This window comes from Stigmatopora nigra, unplaced genomic scaffold (assembly GCF_051989575.1).
Source record: "Stigmatopora nigra isolate UIUO_SnigA unplaced genomic scaffold, RoL_Snig_1.1 HiC_scaffold_27, whole genome shotgun sequence".
NCBI classification, from domain to species: Eukaryota; Metazoa; Chordata; class Actinopteri; order Syngnathiformes; family Syngnathidae; genus Stigmatopora; species Stigmatopora nigra.
The window spans coordinates 2,301,870-2,320,056 of NW_027551606.1; the positions used below are offsets into that span (position 1 = coordinate 2,301,870).

At 36.0% G+C, this 18,187-nt stretch overlaps 1 protein-coding gene across 4 annotated transcripts; it reads right to left on the bottom strand.

Annotated features, from left to right (window-relative positions):
- Positions 1 to 6: 6 nt before the first annotated feature.
- Positions 7 to 16,539, bottom strand: LOC144192832 (ATP-binding cassette sub-family C member 12-like). Of its 4 annotated transcripts, none has more exons than XM_077711667.1 (28): positions 16,355 to 16,539; positions 14,596 to 14,759; positions 14,365 to 14,511; positions 13,199 to 13,346; positions 12,378 to 12,614; positions 11,587 to 11,760; positions 11,360 to 11,507; positions 8,848 to 8,996; positions 8,664 to 8,771; positions 7,924 to 8,208; positions 7,556 to 7,680; positions 7,403 to 7,475; positions 7,128 to 7,331; positions 6,138 to 6,272; positions 5,987 to 6,062; positions 5,427 to 5,540; positions 5,256 to 5,359; positions 4,201 to 4,386; positions 3,855 to 4,081; positions 3,264 to 3,401; positions 2,836 to 3,025; positions 2,678 to 2,767; positions 2,416 to 2,605; positions 2,183 to 2,342; positions 2,034 to 2,112; positions 1,085 to 1,198; positions 820 to 984; positions 7 to 748 (listed from the first exon to the last, which is right to left on the bottom strand). In XM_077711667.1, the coding sequence occupies exons 2-28, from the start codon at positions 14,754 to 14,756 to the stop codon at positions 644 to 646; spliced, it is 4,032 nt and encodes a 1,343-aa protein (XP_077567793.1). In that variant the 5' UTR covers positions 14,757 to 14,759; positions 16,355 to 16,539; the 3' UTR covers positions 7 to 643. The 4 variants fall into 4 exon arrangements, with proteins under 4 accessions (XP_077567793.1, XP_077567791.1, XP_077567792.1 ...); XM_077711665.1 differs by having other exon boundaries at positions 5,427 to 5,636; XM_077711666.1 differs by having other exon boundaries at positions 5,427 to 5,636; positions 16,365 to 16,534.
- Positions 16,540 to 18,187: the final 1,648 nt, after the last annotated feature.

Consider the following 18,187-nt stretch of genomic DNA (forward strand, 5'->3'; position numbering starts at 1 on the left):
GCTTACTTTCTGTTTTAGTGACTTTTATTAATCAGAGTGCAAGATTACATCTAAGAACACAATTCACTATCAACTATCAATACATACAATTGCAAACATATGCAAGACTAAATCTAAGAATACGATTCATATTTCACACAGCACAAAAGATATAGTAAACATCATAACTAATAATTGTCAATAAAAATCTATTATAGTAACTTTTAATACATACAATTGCAAACGTGAGCAAGATTAAATCTAAGAACACAATTCACATTTCACAAAGCACAAAAGCTATAGTAAACATTTTAAACAATAGGTCTAAATAAAAATCAATTATAGTAACTATCAATACATACAATTGCAAACATATGCAAGACTAAATCTAAGAATAAGATTCATATTTCACACAGCACAAAAGATATAGTAAACATTTTAACCAACACATCAATAAAAATCTATTATAGTAACTTTTAATACATACAATTGCAAACATGCAGCAAGATTAAATCTAAGAATACAATTCACATTTCACACAGCACAAAAAGTACAGTAAACATTTTCACCATTAGGTGTCAATAAAAATCAATTCTAGTATTTTTTAATGATCAGATTTTTAAAAAAAAGTGCAAGATTAACCATAAGTATATATATTTCACCTTCACTGTGGCTCCCGAGCGCTCACGGTGTTTGCGGCGGACAAGAGCGAGGCAAACAGCGAATTGGGCCTCCTCGCCAACAACTCCGGTTCGCCCAACTCTGCCACCTGTGGGTCGGGAGTAACATTTTGGAATGACTTGACAGTTCCCGACACAAAAACCTTTTATTACGCCTCACTTTTCCATCATCCATGACCAGAACGCGGTCGGCGTGCATAACCGTGTTGATACGGTGTGCAATAGTCAGCACGGTGCAGTCCTGGAAGGCATCGATGATGGTGGTCTGGATCAAGGCGTCGGTCTCGGCATCGATGGAGGCCGTGGCCTCGTCCAAAAGAATAATCTGGGGGGGGGGGGCAGGGGTGGGTGGGGGCGGGGGAGTTTTTTTTATTTTTTTCCATTGGACTTCGCCAATGTCGATAAATTTGTGGTTACGTCCCAACCTTGGAGTTGCGCAACAGCGCCCTTGCTAGACACATCAACTGGCGCTCGCCCACTGAGAAGTTCTCTCCGTTCTCCGACACGGGTGCCTGAAGCTGACCTTCCAGTTTGGAGATCTGTACACACATAAAGTTTTGATCGTAAAACTGTATATCCAGTCTGCGATATAACAGGATATCTCCCAATCTTCACCTCATCCCAAAATCCTTGAGAAACAATCTTTACGAGTGTTTTATGTGGTAATAAAAAAATAGGCAACAGTTGTCAAAGTGGCGGCCCGGAGCCAAATCTGGCCGGCTGCATCATTTTGTGCGGCCACAAGAAAGTTAAACATGAGTGTTCTGTTTTAGGATTAAATTAAAATGGAGTATATATATATATATATATATATATATATATATATATATATATATATATATATATATATATATATATATATATATATATATATATATATATATATATATATATATATATATATATATATATATATATATATATATATATATATATATATATATATATATATATATATATATATATATATATATATATATATTACATTTCCTGATTTTCCCCATTTTAAATCAATAATTGTCATTTTTTAATCCATTTTTTCTGTGTTTTTAGTTCAAAAATCATTTTGTAAAATCGAAAAATATATTTTAATTTTTTTTTAAATTAACTTTGTTTTAGATCTATAAAAAAACGGAATATTCAGGGATTTTAATCCAGTTCTTTTAATCCATTCATAAAATTGCATTTCCTGATTTTCTTCTTTTTAAATCAATCATTGCACATTTCGTAACCTGAAACTTTCCCTCCTAGAGGCATTCTTAAGTAGAGGTTTGTCCATTTTGATGTTCTAAAGCCATGCAAAGTACAAATATTCCAATAATTGTAATGATGATTCACATGGATAGTTTGGAGTTAATCCACACTCCTACTCACCGAGTCCTTGACGCAAGTTTTCTCCAGAGCTGCCCAGATTTGCTCGTCACTGTAGTTATTGAAGGGGTCCAGGTTGTATCTGTGGACATGGACAAAAGTGGTCCTCAAACCGACAATGTACCTGCCACCCCCCGCCACCTCTGGGTTACCTGATGGTGCCGATGAACAGGACGGGATCCTGCGGGATGATGGACAGTCTCCTACGAAGCTGTCGCAGACTAATGGTGGAGATCTCCACCCCGTCGATACGGATGCTTCCCTCATGGGCCTCCACCAGCCGGAAGAGCGCCACCCCCAGGGAGGATTTACCTGAACGGAGAAGACTGGCTATTGGCCGCAGACTGAGGAAGTGGAGATCTGCCTTCTAAAAAAAGACCCTCACCGGAACCCGTCCTTCCCACGATGCCGATTTTCTCTCCACCTCCGATGGAGAAAGACAGCCCGTCCAGGACAACGGGAGTGTTCTCACGGTACTTCATCTTGTAGTCCCGGAAGTCGATGGTGCCGTTGGTGGGCCAGCCTACGGGAACGCGGGTGTCTACTATGTGTCCGTCCGCTTCCGATTTACAACCCTGATCAGAAGAATTTTCGATTTAAGAAGGCCATCGCACCGTGTTTCGACGGCTACGGGTTCTGTGAGCGACCGTGATATACTGCTGGAGCCTCTCCACGGAGTTGAACCTGGCCTCCACCTCCATGGCTTCGGTCACCACGTATTGCAGCGTGCCGGTCAGCTGCACGTGGCTACGTTAGCTTGGGAAAGCCACAACCTACCGCGACCTTAAAACATCTTAAAAACTACCTGGATGGTGTAGGACAAAGCCAAGCCTTTCAAGGATGGATCAATGTCCTCGTTGCTACTCAGAACCGCAAAGAGGGAAACACAAAAGGTCAAGGCAGCCGCCATGAAGTCGAGTCTGTAGCCCAGCCAACGAGTGCTGGCGTAGAAGAGCTGGAAGTGGTTGGAGTTGATGTCGTTCAGGGAATTGAACCTACCGCAAAATCAAGAGTTAAATGTGATTGAGAGCCTATTATTCTTTATGTACAGTATGAATGAGCTAAAATGTGTCCGCCAATGGGCCGGATGGGAAGCACAAGCGGGCCACTTGCGCCCACGGGCCACATGTTTGACACCCCTGCTCTAAACAATCATGAGTGGGAACGTGAATGGTGAATGTCCATTTGTCTCAAGCTATCTGGGGTGCTAGGTGCTGGTAAAAGTGGTCTCACAGTTTGATGTAGTTGCCTCGCATGTTGTAGGCGTGGATGGTGCTGAGGCCCTGCAAGATGGACGTGGTGAGGGAGATGCAGGGAGAGCGGCTGATGTTTTCCAAACTCTTCATCAAGCGCACACTTTGTTGGAACATGCTGCAGTAAAGAAAAAAAAACTGTAAAAAGAACTGTAATTTCTCACATATTAGCCTTAAAATAGCCTTAAAACGGTTGAATTTGATAATTTCTCACGTATTCGCCTTAGAATAGCCTTAAAACGGTCGAATTTGACAATTTCTCTCGTATAAGCCAGCTTGATTCACAATTTTCACCTCCATATTGGTTTAATATGGAGTACAAATGTATTCATTTGAAGGGAAAATCTTAAGAAAAAACATTTGTCAGAAGAATTGATTACTGGAATGGACATTCCTATGCAGTTGCCATTTGGTCTTTGTCACATTGCAGTTTTGTGCATGTCAAGTCTAATTTGTGCGCATATAAGCCGTACCATCAGGTCACCTTTAGCGAGAAATACGGTATAAGTGCCAAAAAATACAGTATCCTTAACCCCGACGAATCGTCCCAAGCCGAGGGGAGGTAACTTACGCGAGCACCAGGGCGAACAAAAGCCCCAAGATGAACACGGCAACCAGCAAGAATGGGAAAATGGCCGAGATGATGACCACGATACAGGTCACCATCATGGCAAATTGCAGGAAGGGGTCCAAGTGCAGTGGGAGAACGGTATCCAACTCCTCCTGGTCTTTGGACATGCGGTTGAGAATGCGGCCAGTGGGCGTGGTGTCGAAGAAACTCATGGGACTGCCCAGGATCTGTCAGGAGAAGAACAAAAACAGAGCTGGTTTTAACAGTAAACTCTAACTCAAACGTCCGGCGACCAAGCGTCTGGCGACCAAACGTCCGAGGGGAAAAAAAAAAGCCAGCCATGTACCTTCTTCACCATGCCGTCATGTAAGCGGCAGGCGGCGTTCAGGGTGGCGTCAGTGTAGAAGAAACATTTGATCAAGGACAAGACCACCATGACCACCACAGTCAGGCTGTAGACCAGCTGATAAAAGTCCAGGTCTGCGTTCTTGGAAATGTCGTAGTCTGACGTGGTGTCGTTACTCCAAAGGACCTAGCCAATGTTAGCGTCAGCATTAGTTACAGGTTCATTCATTTTCTCCAGGGGGGGTGCTGGAGCCTATTCGGGATAATTACGGGCTAGAGAAGGGGGCCGCCCAATCACAAGGCACGAGGAGTCAATTTAGCTTAGCATAGATCTTTTTTTTTGGGGGGGGGGGGGGGGGGGGGGGGAGTGGAGTACCGTGGGGGAAAAACCCACGCAACATGCAAACGCCAGCCAAACAGTGTGGACCGACCTGGAATAGGAACCCACAACCTCAGAACTGTGAACCCCTCGCATTAATCACTCGTAGTACTGAGATTAATTGGGCCCTAACCATATTTAGGGGCCATTTAGAGAGGTCAATTAGCTTAGCATACATATTTGGGGGATTTTGAAGTTTTTTAATAAGGCTTGTTAAATAGTACTTAGAAATTTAACAGTACTTAGAAATTAAACAGTACTTACATATGAAACAGTACTTAGATATGAAACAGTACTTAGATATTACACAGTACTTAGATAGTAAACAGTATTTAGATACTAAACAGTACTTATATACTAAACATTACTTTGACATTAAACAGTACTTAGATATTAAACAGTACTTAGACAGTAAACAGTATTTAGATACTAAACAGTACTTAGATACTAAACAGTACTTAGACATTAAACAGTACTTAGATATTGAACAGTAAAAACTCTCTCTCATAGATATTAAACTCTCTCTTTTAGATATTAAACTCTCTCTCTCTTAGATATTAAACTCCCTCTCTTAGATATTAAACTCTCTCTCATGAATGTAATTTTGAGAGCTGGCTTCAACAGTAAACCATTCATAAGGGGAGCAATTGATTGACAGATATGTTTTGTGTCCTCACCCCACTGCCTTGGCCCAGCCAATAGCTGAGCCACCAGTTGGAGAAAGCCGTGGAGGCGATCATCAGGACCACAATCAGGAAGTTGAAGAAAGTGATGAAGAAACCTGAAGAAACGGACCACAGACCGACTCATGTTTTTTTTTTGTGTTCGGGAATTTACCAGTTTCCTACCTCCGGCCGCCTTGCAGTACTGAGCGTAAGTCCTCCAGGAGATAGCACCCTCTGTGCACGTCTCCTCGCTGACCAACTGCTCGCCACTGTTGACGGCTGTGATGTCCTCAGATACTAGAATACAATAGAAATAGTCTGATGTAGAGGAATTTTGTTTTTGGTGACATTGAAAGTCATTATAAAAATCATCGTCAAGGTCGGTCACAAAAGCTGTGGAAAAGAAACAATAATTAGTACTTTATTACCAATGTAAAAAATATCAAAATGGTACAATCAAATGCTTTTGCTTTGTTGTCCCCCAAAAGTAAATGCATTTCCTTATACCTTATTTTGTTTTAGTGCAGGTCACAGTATGCTTAGTATTAAAAATCAATGCTTTTCTTCCAATTTTCTTTCATTTTGTGTGTTTCTCACATTTTGGGACACCAATTTTAAAGGGTTGTGTGAGGACCGTGGAAGGAATGAGATAATTTACATATAAAGTGCATCTCTACTTACGAAATGTTCAAGTTAGGAAAAAAGCTACGACTGTATTTAATGAATGCTTGGATTGCGGTAACCTCGGTTGATGATTCCAATGGTTGCCGGTTCTTCTTCATCCATCTCAGATGGTGCCACCTCTTTGTTTTGCCCCGACTGCACATGAAAACACGCACGTGATCAGCGCTTTTACGTTGTCATCATTTCACCACAAACAGAAGCCAGTCGTACCTTGGCTTGCTCCGCCTTGTATCCTGTGATGAGTTGGGCGTAACGTCCGTCCGCCCTCATCAGTGTGCGATGGTTCCCCGACTCCAGAACCTGGCCGTTCTCCAACACCAGGATGTCATGGCAGAATTCCAGATACTGGCGGAAAGGCAAGGTAGAGTTTTAAAGACAAATATAAATGATTACAGACCGTGCATTCCAAAGATATTTGATAGAATTTAATGGGAGGTTTACGTATAATAATAATAATAATAATAATAATAATAATAATAATAATAATAATAATAATAATCGTAATAATAATAATAATAATAATAATAATAATAATAATAATAATAATAATAATAATAATAATAATAATAATAATAATAATAATAATAATAATAATAATAATAATAATAATAATAATAATAATAATAATAATAATAATAATAATAATAATAATCATAATAACCATAATCATAATCATAATAATAATCATGATAATAATCATAATCATAATAATAATAATAATCATAATAATAATCATAATATTAATCATAATCATAATAATAATCATAATGATAATCATAATAATAATTATAATCATATTAATAATCATAATAATAATAATAATAATCATAATAATAATAATAATAATAATCATAATAATAGTAATAATGGTGTGGGAAGGGTTAGGGTTAGAGAGACTGAATCAATTTAGTAGTCTTTAAATGTTATTCATTGACAGCCATTGCCAGAATTGAAAAGTCAAAATACCATATTTTCTCGCATATAAGCCGTATTTGCCCCTAATAAAAGATGACTGAATCCAAGGTAAGGCTTATATGCGCACAAATTAGACTTGACATGCATAAAAACACAAAACAATGCGGCCAATAGGGTAATTTCTTTCAAAATAGAGAAAAGATCAATAAATAAAACGCTGGATTTTGATGTCTATCACTGAAATTTAAAAAAAAAAAAACATTTGGAAAATAGGATTACAGCTACCTGAAGCTGGTGCGTGACCAGGATGATGGACTTTCCCTGCAGCTGGCGTTGGATGCACTGCTCGAAAATGTGCTTGCCCACGTGGGCGTCCACTGCCGAAAGCGGATCGTCCAATAGGAAGATCTCCCTGTCGGAATAGACGGCCCGGGCCAAGCTGATTCGCTGCTTCTGACCGCCCGAGAGATTCAGGCCACGTTCGCCGATCTGACCACACCCAAAGAAACACACGTGGTCACCAAAACTCAACAGCGCCACCGCCTGGTAAAGGTTCCCACCTCAGTTTGATCGGCGTGTGGCAGTATATCCAGGTCGGCTCGAAGACTGCAAGCATCCAAAACGCTTTCGTACCTGCGCCGAGAAACGGAGGATGGGGATGATGCATTCAGGATGGGCCAGTTTTTTTTTTTTTCGTGTTATATATTACTTACCTGTCAGGGTCCATCGGGCTCCCCATCAAGATGTTTTCCCGAACAGTGCCGTGAAAGATCCAGGCCTGCTGGGAAACGTACGCAAAGGTCCCGTTCGCCTTGATGGAGCCTCTGAAAAGGTGCATCTATAAGACAGAGGGGGGTGGGGCAAAGTTTGATTGGCGGCTCTCACATTAGCATCATACCATCCACAGAGTGGGTCGGACCACTTTGTATTTAAAAGGTGTTTTTTCAGAGGATTAGAACTAATGAATGTGTAGTTCATTTCTATGGGAAACATTTGTTTGAGTTAAAAGCCCGCGAAACATTTGTTTGAGTTAAAAGCCCGCGAAACATATGTTTGACGGTGGGTGGGTGGGGCAACTCACTTGCTCTAAAAGGCTGGAAATGAGTGAAGTCTTCCCACTGCCGACATTTCCGCAGACGCCCAGCAAGTGACCCTTGGGGAGCGTGAAGGAAATATTCCGCAAAGTGGCCGAGGGGTTAAAATTTTGACCCACAGACAAGTCATCCATCTCAGTTCCCATTTCGATCGACTCGTTGGCTGGGTTTGGTTTCTGCCAAGAAAGGGTGGCATTTTTGATCACGATGGCATGTTCGCCTCCGTTCTCCTGAACCAAATATGGATCTGGATTCTGGATCAGCAATATTTTCTGGAGAGAAGAGGAGGCGGCGTTATGCGAGTGGCGGTAAACAGTGGCTGGACGACTTTGAACCGAGGGTGGGTGCATTTTGTAGCCGCAACCTTAAAATGGCATACAAATCTTTGAATTGGACAATTTCCCCCATATAAGCCCCACCCCCATAAAATGGCCTTAAAATCTTTGAATTGGACAATTTCCCTCATATAAGCCCCACCCATAAAATGGCCTTAAAATCCTTGAATTTCCCTTGTATAAGCCGCACTATGATTCACAATTTCACCTCCATTTTCATGGTTTTAATTGGAAGTACAAGTGTGTTATTTCGAAGGGAAAATCTAAAGAAAAATCATTGCATGTGGACAAATTCAAAAAGGAAGTGAACAAGACAACGAGGAAGATTATATTTATAATATATAGATAATATGTCGTATATTTGAGGAAAGACAGTAGTTTATGGAGCTTACCTTCAGACGCGCAATGGAAACGCTGGCCTCGGCCAGAGCCTTGACGGCCAATGGAAAGAGACACAGGCAGAAGCGTATTGCGTTGAACACGGCAATGGTGGTAAAAGCCTGACGTTGAAACAGAATAGTATTATTATTATTATTATTATTATGAATATTTTCTTCCATCATTGGGGTAACTCACTTCAGTGGTGTCCAGTTTCCAGCCTAACAAGGTGTGCAGCATGAAGGTGAGCACGGTGGCGAAGGCGGGGGTGATGCTGGTGATGCCCGTGTTGGCGTTCTGGATGTAACTGGCGGCGCGCAGGTGTCCTTTCTCCTTTCGCCTCAACTCTGGTGGAAGAAACGGTTCAAATTGTCATGCTGCCAAATTGAATTGAAAGCCTCTATTATCATTGTATGTATAAGTATGATGAGATTTAAAGCTTCAGCAGAAACTGTACCAATTAATACAAAAAAAATAATCAATGAATATCAATAAATCATAAATAAATACCGGCGTACCTCTGTCACCGGACGTTTGGTCGCCAGTTAAATGGACTTAGATACGAAACAGTACTTAGATATTAAACAGTACTTAGATATTAAACAGTACTTGGACATTAAACAGTACTTAGATATAAAACAGTACTTAGACATTAAACAGTACTTACATACTAAACAGTACTTAGATACTAAACCGTACTTAGATATTAAACAGAAAATTTTAAATAGTAAACAGTATTTAGGTATTAAATGGTACTTAGATGGTAAACAGTATTTAGGTATTAAACAGTATTTAGATATTAAAGAGTACTTAGATATTAAACAGTACTTAAATAGTAAACAGTACTTAGATAGTAAACTGTATTTATATAGTAAAGAGTACTAAGATATTAAACAGTACTTCTACATTAAACAATACTTAGATATTAAACAGTACTTAGATAGTAAAAAGTATTTACATAGTAAACAGTACTAAGATATTAAACAGTACTTCTACATTATACAATACTTAGATATTAAACAGTACTTAGATAGTAAACAGTATACTTCTACATTAAACAATACTTAGATCGTAAACAGTACTAAGATATTAAACAGTACTTCTACATCAAACAATACTTAGATATTAAACAGTACTTAGATAGTAAACAGTATTTACATAGTAAACAGTACTAAGATATTAAACAGTACTTCTACATGAAACAATACTTAGATATTCAACAGTACTTAGATGGTAAACAGTATTTAGGTATTAAACAGTACTTAGATAGTAAACAGTATTTAGGTTTTAAACAGTACTTAGATATTAAACAGTACTTAGATATTAAACAGTACTTAAATAGTAAACAGTACTTAGATAGTAAACAGTATTTAGATAGTAAACAGTACTAAGATATTAAACCGTACTTCTACATAAAACAATACTTAGATAGTAAACAGTACTAAGATATTAAACAGTACTTCTACATTAAACAATACTTAGATATTAAACAGTACTTAGATAGTAAACAGTATTTAGATAGTAAACAGTACTAAGATATTAAATAGTACTTCTACATTAAACAATACTTAGATATTAAACAGTACTTAGATAGTAAACAGTATTCAGGTATTAAACAGTAGTTAGATATTAAAGAGTACTTAGATATTAAACAGTACTTAAATAGTAAACAGTACTTAGATAGTAAACAGTACTTAGATAGTAAACAGTATTTAGATAGTAAACAGTACTTAAATAGTAAACAGTACTTAGATAGTAAACAGTATTAGGATAGTAAACAGTACTAAGATATTAAACAGTACTTCGACATTAAACAATACTTAGATATTAAACAGTACTGAGATAGTAAACAGTATTTAGATAGTAAACAGTACTAAGATATTAAACAGTACTTCTACATTAAACAATACTTAGATATTAAACAGTACTTAGATAGTAAACAGTATTTACATAGTAAACAGTACTAAGATATTAAACAGTACTTCTACATTAAACAATACTTAGATATTAAACAGTACTTAGATAGTAAACAGTATTTACATAGTAAACAGTACTAAGATATTAAATAGATAATAAAACGGTTTAACTCTAATGAATTAAGAAAAATGTGTTTTTGCCTCCTAACAATTGATAATAATAAATAAGTTTGTATCTATATTTTATCCTCGACCATCAAGTTTTTTTCATCTTTTTTTAGTTAGTCATATGTTTTTCCCTCCTAACACTAACACAATAATAAATACATTTGGATCCTTACTTTGTCCTAGGACATCAAGTTTTTTTCCATTTTATTTTAATTAGTCATATGATGTTCTTCCCTGCAAACACTCGATAATAAAAAATAAAATTGCTTCCATCTTTTATCCTAGAGCATCAAGTTTTTTTCATCTCTTTTAGCTAGTCATACCATGTTCTTCCCTCGTAAAACTCGATAATAACAAGTACATTTGTATCCCTATTTTATCCTAGGACATCAAGTATCTTCATTTTGTTTAGATAGTCGGTCACAGACGAGTAAAGAAATATTCATTTTTAAAGCATATTGTCTCATTTCATCCCCCTAAAAATCCCATAAACTTTCATCTAATATCCCGTTTTCACTCATAATAAAAGGGTACTCCAATAATAACCATTCCTGAAAAGCTACAATGTTTCAATCTGTTTTCACACCAACAAAAAAAATTAAAAAATAAAAGAAATCTGTTCCTACCGGCAATTTTCACCTTGAAAGAATCTTCCCAGGCGTACATTTTGATGAGCTTGATACTGTTGAGTACTTCATTGATGGTACGAACTCGACTATCAGTCATCAAAACGGCTTTGAGACGAAACTTGTTGGTGAGACCGGCCAAGATGAACTAAATGGCAGGGTAAAAAAAAAAAAAAAAACGTCAGAAAGATATATATAAAAATAAGTGAAGTGAGTGTTCTCCTGACCTGCAGAGGGATAAAGATCAGATAGATCCCGACTCCCATCAGCGCCGTCACGCCCAAGATGTACCAGGCGTAGCCGATGCAGATGACAAAGAGCACGGGTGCCGACAGCAAGAAGCTGCCATAAAGCACCGCCTCGAAAAGCTTGTGCCCGTCGCTGGTCAGGACGTTAATGATCTGTGAGGAACCAAGATATATTGCTTATCATTGCTTCTATCATTTTCATTGCCTTTAAATAACATGTACCGTATTTTCTGGCCTATAAGACGTATTTTTCGCTCCAAAAAATGATGATTGAATCCAGGATATGCACAAATTAGACTTGATATGCACAAAATGTGAGAATGTGTGGCTGATATGTGAAATAGAGAAAAGATAAACTGCTAAAATGCTATATCAGATTAATTTTGAGGTCTATAAATGAAATTTAAGGAAAAAAAATGAACACTATCTTGCATCAAATGGTGAAAAAACTTACTTGTGCCTGGCTTTGCTCACTCAGGGTGCCGCTATCTTACCTAAGGATGACAAACTAGACCACTATGGACACACTTACTGCTTGTAGTGGTCACCTAACTTCCTTTTTTAATTTGTCTATGTGCAGGCAAACACACTTTTGGAATATTGAATTATAAATACAATTATACAGTATCTAAGAAATAGCATTTTCAATGATTTCTCTTAAGATTTTCCCTTCAAAGTAACACATTTATACTCCCTATTAAAAACATGAATATGGAGGGGAAAATCCTTTTACACCATGTTGTTATTTTGGGAAATTGAACGATAGTTACCTCTCCCTCGGAGATGGCGCTGTGGACCCGCAGCGAGATGACCTTCTGGTAGGCCATGCCGCTGAAGGCCCCCTTGAGCCGGGTGGCCGTGCGAAGGTTGAGGCCGCACAGAAGCGACATGAAAAAGGCCTTGAAGAATTCGGAGCCAAAAAGTGCAAAGCATAAGCCTATGCCGTACAATTGCGTCCAATTGGAAGGGTCATTGACGTAGTTCAGGAGTTGGTAAACCAGGACGGCCTGAGGGGAAATGTCAAAAGGCAGATTTCAGAATTATGGACAATATTTTGAGGAGGCCATTGTAGTATATTAGTCTTGTCTGCAAGTTTTGTAAGATAAAGGTTTAAAAAAAAAACAATCAGGGATATTTTAGCAGAAAAAAACTATTTTTGAATAGTCATAAATGAAAACAAAAGTAATACAAAAAAAAAAACAAATGAAGGGGCTATTTGAAAGATTAATCAGACTAATAAAACCAAAAAATGCCAATTAAAAAACAACCAAAAAAATAAATAACAAAAAGCTTGTAAACAAAAAATATATAAAAACCTTGTAAACAAAAAAATATATCATTTAAAATAAAATACATGAAGGGAAAAAAATCAATCATATGAATTGTCATCATTTAAAAAAAACAGTGCATAAAAATTATATCATTTAAGAATTAATCATTAAAAAAATGTTAATAAATGAGTCAGTTATACCATAGCAACTACAGTTTATGTTATGCTACATTGCTCTATGCTACATTATGGCGATCACCAATCATACCAAAAGCCACTCTATTAGACATTAACTCTTGAAAGAGGGAGGAGCCAACTCACTGGACCCAGAAAGGCGGCCACCATGGTCAAAACTCCAACCATCACCGATATGATAAGCCTTGTTTTTTGAAATCTCAGAATGGCGCGGACCAAAGAGGCCTTCTCCAGACCCCACTTTCCTACTTCCTCTGCCCAGAATCTTTGGAGCCTGGTGGGGTGGGGGTGGGGGTGGGGGGGTGGGGTGGGGGGGTTAACATCAATGTCAAATGTACTACAAAACTTTTCCATCAGCACAAGTGGGCAGAATAGACAAAAAGGTGACTTTAGTAAAAGTACTGTGAGGTTAGATTCAACTTATTTTTTGAGTGTGTCTGCATCATAATCCAAGTTTAGTACTATTAAAAAACTTTTTACTACTATTAAAAAACATTTTAGTACTATTAAAAAACATTTTGGTACTATTAAAACACATTTTAGTCCCATTAAAACATTTTGGTACTATTAAAACACATTTTAGTACTATTGAAACACATTTTAGTACTATTAAAACACATTTTAGTACTATTAAAAACATTTTAGTACTATTAAAAACATTTTAATACTATTAAAAACATTTTGGTACTATTAAAACACATTTTGGTACTATTAAAACACATTTTAGTACTATTAAAAACATTTTAGTACTATTGAAAAATATTTTAGGACTATTAAAAACATTTCAGTACTGTTAAAAACATTTCAGTACTGTTAAAAACATGTTAGTACTATTAAAACATTTTAGTACTATTAAAAACATTTTAGTACTATTAAAAACATTTGAGTACTATTATGAAACATTTTAGTACTATTAAAAACATTTTAGTACTATTAAAAAACATTTTAGTACTATTAAAAAAACATTTAAGTACTATTAAAAACATTTGAGTTCTATTAAGAAACATTTTAGTACTATTAAAAACATTCTAGTACTATTAAAAAACATTTTAGTACTATTAATAAACATGTTAGTACTATTAAAAACATTTTAGTACTATTAAAAAACATTTTTTGTACTATTAATCCAAAAATTATTTGTTACTTTCTTAATAGATGGCGAATTAGAACAAATCAAAATGTTTTTACAATATCTTGTTTTTTTTTCTTTTTTTCTGAACCAATTAATTAGTTTTTAGTTCATTCCTATGGGAAACATTCATTTGAGTCAATAGTGCTTGAGCGCCCCAAACCTCTCCGTGTTTCTTCCAGCCTCATCCAAAGGTGACATCTTCAGCGAGTTGACATCCAGCCGTTTCCGGAACATGGCCCACATCATGGAGGTCATCCATGCGAAGGTGGCAAGGGAAAAGAACCCGGCGTTGTCCATTGGGTGCTTCCTAGATAAGAAAAGCCAACAGACTCCCACATTAGCCACATATTAGCCACATTTAAAAAATAATAATAAAATTGGATTCACTGACTTTGATGAAGTGCAACAACGGAAAGGTTTGAGGTTATCAACGCTGGGTTTGTACTTCCCAAACAGCAACGGGGTGGCGTTTCCGTCGTCATTTTCGGGCTCCTCGATCGTAAAAACCCGGGGAAGTCTTTTCACCCTGCCACCATCTCCGGCCATTGCCATGTCCTGTGAACACATATGCAGCTTTCTAGGTGAAAACAATTTCATAGTTGGAGCCAATCCCATTGGATTTGGAGTTAGCTAGCAATAGCTTTTTGATGGAGGGTGATAAATACATTTGTATCAAAACCATTTTTTCCTCCTTTCACCTTGATGAAATTTTTTTTTTAATTATAATTATGATTACCTTAATTTAGCTTTATGATACTGAGGGAACATCACACAATATACAAAATAGACTAGGGTTGAATCTAAAGATATAAATATTTGTATTGTCCTAGAATATCACCCAATAGATGAGCTAACAAAATTGGATTTACCATTAACATAAGTAAAAAGTGGGGGAAACATGAAAAAAAATGTGAAACATCAGAAGCAGCAAAAATCTACCCAATTATTAACAAAATAGCAATAATAATAATAATAGTAATAATAATAATACTAATAATAATAATAATAATAATAATAATAATAATAATAATAATAATAATAATAATAATAATAATAATAATAATAATAATAATAATAATAATAATAATAATAATAATAATAATAATAATAATAATAATAATAATAATAATAATAATAATAATAGTAATAATAATAATAATAATAATAATAATAATAATAATAATAATAATAATAATAATAATAATAATAATAATAATATTAATATTAATAATAATAATAATAATAATATTAATAATAATAATAATAATAATAATAATAATAATAATAATAATAATAATAATAATAATAATAATAATAATAATAATAATAATAATAATAATAATAATAATAATAATAATAATAATAATAATAATAATAATAATAATAATAATAATAATAATAATAATAATAATAATAATAATAATAATAATAATAATAATAATAATAAAAATAATAATAACAAGTAGTAGTAGAAGAAGAAGGGTTATAATAAAAAGAATAAAAAGAATAAAAAGAATAAAAATAATAAAAAGAATAAAAATAATAAAAAGAATAAAAAGAATAAAAATTATAAAAAGAATAAAAAGAATAAAAAGAATAAAAAGAATAAGAATAAGAAGAATAAGAAAACTAAAAAGAATAAAAAGAATAAAATGAATAAGAAGAAAAAGAAGCATAAGAATAAGAATAAGAAGAATAAGAAAAAGGAGAAAAAGAAGAATAAGAAGAAGAAAATAATAAGAATAATAAGAATAAGAAAAAGAAGAAAAAGAAGAAAAAGAAGAATAAGAAGAAGAAAATAATAAGAATAATAAGAATAATTATAAAAATTATTGCTATGGATATGATCCCATTTCCCAAGTTTGTTCTACTTTGTACTTTTTGATTTTGCTTTGATATAGCATCCGTACGTACTGTCTAATTTGTAACGATGTATTTTTTTTCTTTTTTTTTCTTCATCTGCATCCCCCCTTCTTTTTAATGTCACAAAGAAATATCCCCAAATACGGAATGAATGAATAAAGTTATCCAATGAAGTTATCCTTCTTTTTGACTTTACTCCCACCCGAAAACGCCCTTAAAAGTGCGGGGCCCGGTTGCGACCTGGCCCCGGTCCCCCTTACACTCGGAATATCCATCCCTGAATATACCGTATGACACCTTGGTTCCTTTCTAGGCGTAGAAGTTGAAGCTCTTGATGATCTCTTCTTCTTTCTTTTCTTCTGATTCTTTCTTCTTTCTTCTTTCGAATTTCGGAACTTTGAAATCTCGAGGCACAAGTAGTAGGAAACTCTGGTGAGTCTGTCTGAGTGCGTGGTCTCAAGCTGACTTGATGCTCTTTAAATCCCCCCCCCCCCCCCCCCCCCCGAGTGTCCTTGATAACCACAACCTATCTGTAGCTCTTCCTCCTCCTCCTCCTCCTCCTCCTCCTCCTCCTCCTCCATCTCCCTAAAGACCTTTCTATTGGTCAATGTGTGATTCATCATTACAGAGCACTTGTAGAATTGGAGATGGGCCCATAGAAGGTCTTTATTTGGAGTTAATGTGTAAAAATTGGTGTCAACATGAAAATTAAATAATAATCAGACATAGGCATTGTCGTCATCGCTGACTTGACAAAAAGCCTAGTAGTCATCATACCCTTAGCAGCGTATGACGAAATTGTATAGTGCCTCTCCACAAGTTCGTCTTCCCAAACAAGACCCATTAATGACATATTCATACTTGTTCCTTCTCCTCCTCCTCCTTCAGCGCCATCAATTTGGCAAATTGCCTCAACGATGCCAACAAGAATAAAATGGATCACTTACTTGCGCTCACTGTCTTCTTACTTACCCTCCCTTAGTCAACCTGTAGAAGGCATTGACCCACGCCAAACCACCTTCCTTTCATAGAAGGGATTTGTGTCGTCATCACATCTGGTGTTGCTGCAGGTTCATAATGTTGTCTTGCATCAAACATTTTGGATGAAAGTATTTTGAAGATGTATTAATGGCAGGTGCATCAAGGACAGGACGGGCTGCATTTTTTTTTGGGGTTCTTGCATTTGTTACAAAAAAGCAACCTCCAAGGTCTCAATGGCCAGAGGCGAGCACAAAAAAACACACAAGACAACCATCAGAAAAGAACATTACAAAAAAATATGTGCGCAGAAAATGAGGGGAAGAGGAATGATTAAAATATTCTTCTACTATTCTTCAACCAAACTATTTGTTTTGAATTTTGATGATCATGTTCTTTAAAATTTGTGGGATTTGGTTATTTAAAAAGGCATTTGATTTGAAATGTTGACTTGGGCCTTTTTGATTTGGATGTCATTTTTTTTTAAATGTATACCTACCTAATGTCTTGTGTAGTCTTAAATGTATACCTCATGTGCTGTGCATTTTAGTACATATTAGGTTTCTTCAAGAAACACTTGTCAAAACACTACAGCTACCCTCCTTGTTAGTATATTAGACAGTATCTCATGCTGAAGATCGGGGTTCGATTCCCCGACGGAGAAAATCAACTTGTTGCCGCTGCTAAAATATGCCTTACTCAGCCAGTTAGTACATAATATATCTATTCCAAACTTAATTGTGATGAAAATATTGCAGCCTTCTTTGTTTTTTTTTTTTTATCTGCGAGACATCACCGACACACTTATTCTAGAAATCTTTAAGACATAGCTTTCTTCGTAACCTAATTGTTGATCGAGAACGTCTTCCTTCCTCTACAAGTTAGTACATTATAGCATACTTGGAAACTTAATCGTCCGTCCCAACAGCATCCTTCCTCGTTAGTATAGTGGACAGTATCTCCGCCTGTCACGCGGGAGACCGGGGTTTGATTCCCCGACGGGGAGTATCACTTTGTCACGCGTGACACACAGCACTATACTCTACCACTTAGTACATAATAGCTTTCTTCGAAACTTAATTTTCAATGAAGAGCAGTATCCTTCCCCGTTAGTAAAGTGGACAGTATTTTTCGCCTAACAT